At 35.9% G+C, this 11,246-nt stretch overlaps 1 protein-coding gene across 2 annotated transcripts in view; it reads left to right on the top strand.

The window, feature by feature from the left end:
- The first annotated feature begins 660 nt into the window (after positions 1 to 660).
- LOC126694690 (uncharacterized) overlaps positions 661 to 11,246 on the top strand; it is an 89,215-nt gene continuing 78,629 nt past the window's right edge. The window contains exons 1-4 of one of the 2 annotated variants that reach the window (XM_050391085.1): positions 664 to 1,324; positions 1,728 to 1,817; positions 8,865 to 8,932; positions 10,201 to 10,563. In XM_050391085.1, coding sequence (XP_050247042.1) covers positions 698 to 1,324; positions 1,728 to 1,817; positions 8,865 to 8,932; positions 10,201 to 10,348 — 933 coding nt within the window. In that variant the 5' untranslated portion in view covers positions 664 to 697 and the 3' untranslated portion in view covers positions 10,349 to 10,563. Of the gene's footprint in view, positions 1,325 to 1,727; positions 1,818 to 8,864; positions 8,933 to 10,200; positions 10,564 to 11,246 lie in introns of those variants that run through there. The other variant, XM_050391087.1, reaches the window with a different exon arrangement.

Raw genomic sequence — 11,246 nt, 5'->3', positions numbered from 1 at the left:
TGTTGTGCTAGTTTGTTGCAGTTTGATAAAAGAGAGAGAAAAAAAGAATAAAAAATTATTTACACATTGAACAGTAATCGTGTATATATGCACGATTACTGTTTATATACACATTCGGGTGTATATTTTACACATCTTTACACCCACTAATGTGGGTGTTTTTTGGCCTAAAATGTGTAAAACTTGCACCTTTTTCTATTTTAGAGGACTTTACATGAGCTGATAAGAATGCTCTAATGAAGCTAGACGAGTAATCTTATCAAAAAAAAAAAAAAAAAAAAAAAAAAAAAAAAAACAAACAAACAAACAAACAAACAAACAGAGACTAGACTAGTAATATGTGACTTAAATTTAAGGGGCAAGGCCCAAGGCCAATAAATAGCGTCCCGGCTCAGATGGGCCCATATCCAAGATGTACACGTTTTCTAACTTTCTATATTTCTTCTGATTTCCAATTTCCAACTTCCAAGCATCAGAAGAAAAGTTAATTCCTATTCAATTTCAAAATTCACTTTACAACTCTGATTAAAAAAAAAAAAAAAAAAGGAAAAAGAAAAGTATAAAAGTCAAAAAGAAAATTACTGCCCTCTACATCCCTCACAAGTCACATTTCTCTATATATGCTGGGATTTCTTCATTCCTTTGTGTGCGTTTGTGCGTGTCAGCGTGTGTGTGTGTGAGAGAGAGAGAGAGAGAGATGGTGAACATTTTTGCAGTGTACAAGCCGTTGTTACGTTGGCTAATGAAGCTAGTCGGGATGAGACCCCAAACAGTGGAAATCGAGCCAGGAACTGTTATGAATTTCTGGGTCCCTAATGAAACTCCAAACAAATCCAAAAACAGCAATAATAATAAAGTTGTTGTATTCATTCATGGGTTTGCAGCTGATGGTATTATAACGTGGCAGTCCCAAGTGTTAGCTCTAGCAAGAAAGTACAAAGTTTATGTGCCTGATTTACTCTTCTTTGGCGGTTCAATCACTGACAGATCAGAGCGGTCACCGGAGTTTCAAGCTGAGTGTGTGGCAAAGGGTCTCAAGAAACTAGGTGTGGAGAGGTGCAGCTTGGTGGGGTTGAGCTATGGTGGGATGGTTGGGTTCAAGATGGCTGAGTTGTACCCGGACTTGGTTGAGTCTATGGTGCTCACTTGCTCTGCCATGGCCTTGACCAAGTCCATCAGTGATGCAGCCCTTGAGAGGATTGGGTTCAAGTCCTGGTCAGATTATACGCTTCCAGATTCTGTTCAGGGTGTCGAAATACTTTTTGATATTGCCACCTTCAAGCTGCCTTGGATCCCTAATTTCGTTTACAGACATTATTTGGAGGTATATAATATTATATCATATATACTTCATCATGGTGTTATCAAAAAAAAAAAATATATATACTTCATCATGGTCACCCTAGCTATGGTATTTACTGTCTTTTCCATATGGGCATGCATAGCTTCTTTTATTTATGCAGCAAATTGATATTGTGGATTAAAATCCTATGGAGTTTTTAGAGTTATCTTGTATGTAATTAAGTGACATACTAAAAGAATATTTCATTGTTAAGAGTTTTATAATTCAATTAATTGACACCTCCTCATATTTTTAATGAAGAAATTCAGGATTTACATGCTTATATATTCTAATTAACATGTAAAAGATACGACTATTCAGACATTAAATGCTTTTAGTTTGTGATTAATTTGTTGCTCATGGATCGATCTCAATGACTACGCAGATAATGTTTGACAACAGAGAGCAAAGAGAAGAATTACTCAAGGCTTTGGTCATTGATGATAAGGACTTTACCATTCCTCATCATCCTCAGGTTTGAATTTGAGTGTTTGAGAAATTAAAATTATATAAATATAATTTATGCTAAAAATGGGACGTGTCAAATATATGGTTTATATTTACGATGATAATTCTATGAAGATGATAAATCTTAAATAAAAAAAGAATCCTACTACATTGGTATTAGGATGTTTTAGACAATTAGGAAATGGAATTCTTTTGTCATTGTAAGGACGCGATTCGTATCGAACCACAATAGTGTTAGGTTCGTACGTAAAAAGGCCCAAACAATATCATTTGTAGAGCGTGAATTTGAAAGGTTAGACCTTGGTCACCAGGCGGTGAGTCTTTCGTGGTGTTCATACATGGTTAGGTCATTTTCACCCTAGGAGTCTTTCTCCAGGAGGCGGGCTGGGAGGTTCTGGTTTTTGGTCATTTTTCCCAGCCCCTTCTATGAATTGCTTACTTTACCTTTTATACAGCCGGTATTTTTTACCCTTCGTCCACGTGTAGGATCAACATTCCAAAACTGATATTTGTCCCATTAGCCTCTACTCAGAGTGGTTGGGGGTGGTTGTAAAAGCTGGAGAGTATGTCTTTGTCAGGTGCAGAGTATTAAATGGCAGTAAGGGCAGCTTTCCCCAGTCGTTTACACTTTCCAGCATACCCTTTTCTATTGACACAGATATTTTAGATTTTTTCCCAAGTTGTTTCTATACCACTTTTGCCCTTTCTTCCGAGGAGACTTTGGACCGGCCGAGGATTGAACCGTCCTCGGCTGTATCCCAATGCTTATTTTGTACTTGCATTACAGTGTCTGGGCCATAACCTTCCTCGGCTTGGGCCTTTGGGCCCCAACGAACAAATAGAGCTGGCCCAAAAGATTGTTTTTACTCGGAGCTGGCCCAGAAATTGTTGGGCCCCACAATAGCCCCTCAAAACCCTGCTGTCCAACCTCTTGGTTGGAGAGGAGGGTTTTGGTAGTACCGAGCCTTCATCATGGCTCATTTAATTCAGCCTTTCATTAATGTTGGCGGTTTTCCATCTACCCAGGGGGTGTACCGGTCTACGAGACATTCTTTCGAATTTATTCCTGACGCGTTCTCACCGTTTGATTATCCGAAACGCGCCTTTAATAACTTCTATTTACGAGACTACTTAAATTCGATGGTTTGTTTGATGAGGTGGGGAAGTGGAACGGCATATTTTGTTTGCAGATTCCTTTGGAGATCTGAACATATTAAATACCTTCCGCTCCACCCTCCATATAAGAAGGAAGGTGGGAGGTTATTGTTCTTGTAAAGAGACCCTTTTCATCCTTCTGAGATCTGAAACACTTATCCTCCCCTAGAGTTTACTTTACCCGCTAGTTATACATTAAATCGTGATACGTTCACCATAATAATAAGTAATGAAGGAACCCTACCCTTCCCGAAAACACCATGTTCTAATAAAACTCGAAATAGCTCAGTCAGGGCAGGGATGGCGAAGACTCAAGATCTGTCTCACCTTCCTTTCAGCCAAAATCCGAAGCAGGGGCTCATCACGTCAAACTTTCGGCGTGACTGAGCCGAGGACACCCATTATCAATACCAGCCGCTCTCTGATGAGCATAGCTAATATGACACCAGCGTGTTAGGAGTCAGGACTGAGGCAGGGACTAAGTGCCCCAGCTTCTTCCTCTCTTCGTTCACTGGTGTCTCCTTTTGCCTCTCTTTCTTCTTCTTTCCACCACCAGATCTATCCTGGTGGTTTTCCTTCTCCCTCTTTTGCTCCTTTTTCTTTCTTTCCATCTCCTCCCTCTTCTTCTCCTCCTTCTTTTCATTCATCTCCTCCATCTTCTTCTGAAGAAGGTCCTCCTCTCAATATGGGAGCTACCGGGGCAGAGTTTGGAAGGACTTCGGAGACGAGTTTAAAAAGACATCTGACTGTTTACTTATCTGTATTGCTGTTTTTTTTTTTTTTTTTTTTTTTTTTTTTTTATTGTTTTGGTAATCCACCTTTTGTATAGGCTTGTTTAAGCCCCTCTTTGTACATTGTAATAAATCTTTATATTTAATAAAAATTGTTATTACTTTACTTCACATGTTCTATCTCCATATTTCTGAAATGATAACGCAGTGAGTAGACATACAATCTTGTGAATTCTTTTTATTTTTAAACTTTGACCGACGTCTAGGACCAAAGTTCCAATTAATAGAAAGATCTTGCTCTGTGTTTATAAAAACAATCCGGCTTAATAATACTAAATCGAACAAGTGATACTTAAGGCTGAAACTCCTATTAAGCAGAAAAAGAAAGGACATTATGATGAGCTTACTGAGTCGGCCCGGCACAATACCGCTGACCTTAGAGTACAATACTTGGGGCCATAATCCCTTATCAAAGAGAAAGGCGCTATTATGAACTTGCGAGTGCTGTTTGGCACAATAATATAGCATTGAATCAATGACATCTAGGGTCAAAATACTTGCTAAGAAAGAGATATCACCATAACTTTAATAGAGTCGTTTGGCACAACAATGCCGACCTGTGAAAACGATACTTACCCCAAAACTAGCCGAGATGATAACTGAATGCTCGATGCGGTGTAGGAAGTAACCATCCGAAGACATATCACCCGTAAAATGAACAGCCCCCCTAGGTTGCTGAATAGTGGGGCGTTTCACCATCTTCTTAACACTTTTATTGGCTTTAACCTTTTACAGTATTTGAACCGAGGATTGAGTAACTTAGAATTTTTACCAAGTAGTTGGTTTCCCCATAGGTTTGAGTCCGAGGACCATACAATACCTTGGTTCTGTCCAAAACCCAGTCTTCTCATCCAAGTAGTTGGTTTCCCCATAGGTTTGAGTCCGAAGACCATACAATACCTTGGTTATGTCCAAAACCCAGTCTTCTCATCCAAGTAGTTGGTTTCCCCATAGGTTTGAGTCTGAGGACCATACAATACCTTGGTTCTATCCAAAACTCAGTTTTCTTTTTGCATGGGACCTTGGCTTTAGGAGAGTTAGCTCCTCGGCCAAGCCCCTAGAACTATCCATGCGATTAACGCTACCAAGCGTAGCCCCTAGTCAAGAAGCATAGCCCCTAGCGGAACTTTACACTAAAACTCTATAACCAGTTGTTAGAAATAACAAAGGAACTCTCTCGACCTACCGCCTATGCCAACACACAAGCCTTTCCCACAGACGGCGCCAATTGTAAGGACGCGATTCGTATCAAACCACAACAGTGTTGGGTTCGTACGTAAAAAGGCCCAAACAATATCATTTGTAGAGCGTGGGTTTGAAAGGCTAGGCCTTCGTCACCAGGCGGTGAGTCTTTCGTGGTGTTCATACATGGTTAGGTCATTTTCGCCCTAAGAGTCTTTCTCCAGGAGGCGGGCTGGGAGGTTCTGGTTTTTGGCCATTTTTCCCAGCCCCTTCTATGAATTGCTTACTTTACCTTTTATACTAACCGGTATTTTTTACCCTTCGTCCACATGTAGGATCAACATTCCAAGACTGATACTTGTCCCATCAGCCCCTACTCAGAGTGGTTGGGGGTGGTTGTAAAAGCTGGAGAGTATGTCTTTGTCAGGTGCAGAGTATTAAATGGCAGTAAGGGCAGCTTTCCCCAGTCGTTTACACTTTCCAGCATATCCTTTTCTATTGGCACAGATATTTTAGATTTTTTCCCAAGTTGTTTCTATACCACTTTTGCCCTTTCTTCCGAGGAGACTTTGGACTGGCCGAGGATTGAACCGTCCTCGGCTGTATCCCAATGCTTATTTTGTACTTGCATTACAGTGTCTGGGCCATAACCTTCCTCGGCTTGGGCCTTTGGGTCCCAACGAACAAATAGAGCTGGCCCAAAAGATTATTTTTACTCGGAGCTGGCCCAGAAATTGTTGGGCCCCACAGTCATATTTGTAGTAACAATAAAGTTCTATGTCATTCCACATTATTCTCTAGGAAAATTGTAGTAACATATGTTTTTCCACTTTTCCTTCTCAAAAAAAAAAAAAAAAAAACTTTTCCTTCGTTTTCACTTCTCCCCGATGTCTTTAGCAAAATACACGGTTAAATTATATTAAACCTACTCTTATCTTATAGGAATTTATTAGCAAAATTAATATAAGAGTGTTTGATGCATGCATTTGTTTCCCTAGAATGCTTTTAAGTCATTTCATTACCATTCATAATTTTTTTTTTTTTTAAAGTCATTTCGTTACCTAGCTATGACATTTTCCTTTTTCTTTTCTTTTCCCCCAAACCAATTCTTGATTAATACAAATTTTAATTGACTGCTCAGTACTCATCACTACCTGTGATCAGTTTCATCATGTTTGAATTTTCCTTAATTATTTCTTACAAAAAGTAACACTACACTCGTTGTATTTCAACTATGAACATGATAAAAAAAAAAAAAAAAAAAAAAAAAAAGCCACAATAATTTCACATTATTTTCAAATTAGCATATATCAACCTACATAGGAATCCATCACTTTAATTTAAATTATAAGAAAACTCACGTCGGTCCATATATAATAGCATAAGGAGTAATTTACCTGTTCAACTCCAAAACTTACTCACACCAATTCAAGTAAACTTTAATATAAATTTAGATTATTTTTTCAATAAAAACATGTTTCTCTTTTTTTGACAGAACAGTAAAACATGAAAATATGGTAATGTTTTGATTTTTTTTGATTTTTTTGGTTGCATTTACCTTTACATATTCAAGCTACGTACGGCACGAATGCAGAAGTGTGGACTGGCTAAAATTAATATTTTCTGCTGCAATTAAGCTCACAACAACTCATGTCTACAGTTTTATATAATGCCAATGAATATAATAATATTTTTTACTGAGGACTCAAAGTACGCAATTAATGCAATTGGGACTCAAGTATTAAATGCAAAGCTAGTTTCCCATCCCAAAAAAAAAAAATAAATAATGCGAAGCTAGTTATATAATTTGTACGTACTAACGCCGAACCTAATTTGTAGGGTCTTTTGGTTAAATATTGCAAAATAAGAAGTTTATTGTTGTTATAGATACTATTTAAAGTTATTTAGTAAAATGAAGAGAAAGACTAAATTTTGGCAACATCGCTGCCGAAATTGTAAGAAAAAGTATGAGAGTGAAAAAAGTTGAGTGATGTGATTAGGGGGGAAAAAAATGAATTTCAGTATTGGTATTATCGAAATTCATTCCATTGCCCAAGCACTGCCCGTGAAGTGCTCTAGTGGGAGTGCCTGAATGAGATTTACCAATTGTGGCAACCAAGTTGCTGAAAATGAGAGGAGAAAAAAAAAAAGAATTATGGTTGCCAAAATCTAGGAAGAAATTAAAAATAAAAAAAATTTTATGTTCACAATATTTTTATAACATTTTCACAACAAATCATAGGTGATTAGTTGTTATTAGTTCAAATTTAAATTTAATACTGAGATTACTTTTTTAATCCAACAATAACAACTAATAATAACCCATCATTTAGGATTTGTCGTAAAAATAATGTGCATATATCATTTTTCGAAAAAAAAAGTGGTCATTGATTTGTGACAATGGCAAAAACAAAATAGAAGGAAAAAAAATTATTGTAATTAATTTGTGACAATAACATTACCAAAATATTGAAAAAGAAAAGTTTGATTTTTGACAATGACTCTGGCGAAAAAATTGTTACAAGCATTGTACATTGTCAAACTTTTGAACTCAGTAGGACCCAATTGGACCCCTCCCCTGACATGAATAATTGCAAATTCAAGAAGAAAAGATATCCATTTTGAACCGTACGTGTCTATGGTAGGGAATGTTTTAAATGTTTAATGACGTATGATCTCACTCTTATTTCGGCAATTTTATTGCCAAAAATCAAACAATTTTTTTCCCTCACAGGCCAATTGCAACAAAATTTTTTCCCCATCCTATTTCAGTAATGCCATTGCCACAAATCAATGACCATTATTTTTTTTTTGAAAAATGATATGTGCACATCATTTTTACAATATTTTTATAATAAATCCTAAATGGTAGGTTGTTACTGGTTATTATTGTTGGATTAAAAAAAAATATCAGTGTTAAATTTAAATTTGAACTAGTAACAACTAATCACCTATGATTTGTTATGAAAATATTGTAAAAATATTGTGGATGTAACACTTTTTTTTTAATTCCTCCCCAGATCGGCAACCAGAATTCTTTTTTTTTTTTTTTTTTGTCCCATTTTCGACAACTTAGTTGCTACAATTCATATTTTCTCTCTCCTCAATTCCCTACAATTTTGGCAACTTGGTTGCCACAATTGGTAAATCTCAGTCAAGCACTCCCACTAGAGCACTTCACAGGCAATGCTTGGGCAGTGGAATGAATTTCGGTAATACCATTACCAAAATTCATTTTTTCCCTCTCCTAGTCACATCACTCAACTTTCTTCTCTCTCATACTTTTTCTTACAATTTCGACAACAGTGTTGCTGAAATTCAGTCTTTCTCCTCATTTTGTTAAATAACTTTGAACAGTACCTATAACAACAATAAGTTCCGTTTTTTGTAATATTTAGCCAAAAGACTCTAATTAGTACATACTGTCATTGATTAAAATTCAATGTAAAATAGAGAAAATATTTCAACTAGGTGTGTGTTTATATATATATATATATATATATATATATATAAAGTAAGAGGATCATGACATCTATTTGACAAAATCAAAATATTAGATGTGTAATTTTTATTGTATGATATATCTTGTTTTTTTACCTTACTCTTACACATAATAGGAAGTACAACAGTTCCCAAAAAAAAAAGGAAGTACTACAAAAAATTACGTGTTTAAAATAGTTGCAACCATCAAGATGTGATTGATCTTTTGCAATATTGTCCATATATGACACGTGATTCAATCCTTGACTATTTTGTCAGCTCCCACACTAGTCGTTCGAGTAACGCCCCAAAATCTTTTTGACGTTTCCTCGATCATAATTTGTGTAGTTTTTTTAATTTGAGCTTTGAGAAATGAGGACAGAGGAAATATATATATGGTCTTAAGATATTTGTTTTTAACTATTGATCGCATATTGTTCTTGTAGAGGGTACAGCTTCTGTGGGGAGAGAACGACATCATTTTCAACATGGAAGTTGTTAACAATTTGATGAGGTATGTTTCCTTAATACCATGCCAACGAGTCATAACAAACATCTCTCTCACTCAAGAAGACTCTATCTAAATAGAATGGATTTCTCTTATTAACAATGATAAATCGAGCTGAAATTGATTTTCGATAAACATTTTTCACATTAACAGGTGTTTGGGTGCAGAAAACTGAAAATATTAGTCAATTGAAAATTGTATTTTAGTTGATCATACAATAAGAGCATTTATGGCGTAAATGGGTTTATACTTTCATTTTCCACAAACCATTTTTCACCTTACTCAATACTCATCAACCGAACCCCTATCCCGCACCCTTCACTATTTGTTACCCAACCACCTCCCCCCATTAACATCCTTGGTCTTCAATGGCCAACTTTCAACTGTGGTGCTTGAAAGATGAAGAAATGTGGGAAAGTAGTAAAAACTATGTTTTCCTTAACATTTTCAAAAATGCAACTAAACATTTGAAAAATATTTTTCTAGAGTACTTTCAAGAATATAATCAAACACTTAAAAGTATTTTCTATCGAACTAAACACAAACAATGTAAAAGTACATATGTACAATGCATAAGTTGCTTTGTCTATATACAAGTAGAACAAAGCAACAAAGAAGAAAAGGAAAATATTGAGCCAACAGAATTTCACACTATCAGCTAAGTTACTAACCAATAAGGTATGCACATGTGGAATGAAGTAGTAACTAATCTAACAAAATAAAACTGAAAAGTATGTGCCTCTCCCATGTCTGTTTTAACTGAAGCAACTCGTTTAAGTTGAACGACATCGTTTCATCATTCATGTGTCTTAAGTTGAACGGCGTCGTCTACTCTCTTCTCTAACTTGGGATCTCTTGAGTAGAATGGTGGCGTTTTATGCTCAGTTAATGTTTTTCGCCTGTGCTGAGCTTTAACAAGTCATTAATCAAAGATTTTAAATACAATGATGACAATAATTGAAACTTGAAAACCACTATAGAACTTTAGTGTGATAATCATTTCATAGGTATAAGTGCTTATGGAGTAGGGAGGACAAGGTCAGGATTCTCTAAAAGGGAACTTCACATATATATAGTTATATACATTTTCATTAGACTAGAGTAAAATTTCTATCACATATCAAAAAAAACTTTGAAAGAAAATACAATATTTTAGCAAAAAGAGAAAAAAGAAAAAAGAAAGCAAATACTATACAATGGAAATGGGCCTTATTTGGGTTGTTTTAAAGATGATACTAATTAGGGCTTGATTGTGATTGTGATTGTGATGACAGGCAATTGGGAGACAGAGCAACACTGCAATATATAGAGAAAGCAGGTCACCTTGTTGAGGCTGAACGACCATGCGTCTACAACAAGCATCTCAAAGAAATTCTCACCACTTTATTCGAAAATGGGCACCAAAAACAACGAAACTTATAGTTAGTTTGTCCTCCTTCGTAGAATGCTCCTATTGGTCAGAGCTAAATATATATACTTCTAGTAATTTTTGTTCCTATTGCAAATCAAAATGTTTTCAAACATTTTGACTATGTCTCTCTTGGTAGGATTATTTAACTATAATGTATTTTTCATTTAGCAAGACTTTTAATTCCTAGCAGGATAGTAATATATAAATAAATGATATTGGTTTCCCACGTTTTTTTTTTTTTTTTTCCTAATTGTTACAGCAAGTGAGAAAGAGGGGACTCGAACCCTCAGAGAATGCTAATGACTATAAAAGCAGAAAATGAGTTATCAATAGGAATATTTTATTTGAGATATTGAAAATATTACTTTGTTTGAGATATTGAAAATATTAATTCGAGGAGGACAGTGAGGGTGAATATTGGAGTCGACACAAGCCAAAAACCCAGCCGAACCAAATGGTCCAAATCCATCTCCACCTCAATTCATAAGGCACTTCAAGTCCTCCAAAAATTAATTCTGGAAAATCTCCTGCACTACATTCCCTCGGAGCAAGAATCCTCAGGAGCTGTAAACAATATCTTGCATTCCAAATATGCCAGGCAACTCTATAAATTTTCAACCCAAAACCGTTGCTCCAAATTCCCTTGTCTATTTTGATAAAAATTGTTTTAAATAATCTAGTGTTTACAATCTATAGTTAACTTTAATAACCAATTGTTTGTGAATTGTGATTGCTGCCCATCCATGTAGGGCAGGGTTAGCCCATTAAACTCATGGTCCATGGAGTGGGGCCTTTGCTTGGTGCATCCTAGCGATGTTATCTCGCAAATTCACATATAAATCCATCCAATCACTTTAATGCCCAACTAGATTAAATAAATTCATTTGGTTGGTCAATAAGGACAAAAGT

Source organism: Quercus robur, chromosome 8 (genome assembly GCF_932294415.1).
Source record: "Quercus robur chromosome 8, dhQueRobu3.1, whole genome shotgun sequence".
Lineage (NCBI taxonomy): Eukaryota > Viridiplantae > Streptophyta > Magnoliopsida > Fagales > Fagaceae > Quercus > Quercus robur.
This window is presented reverse-complemented; position numbering and strand designations above follow the sequence as displayed.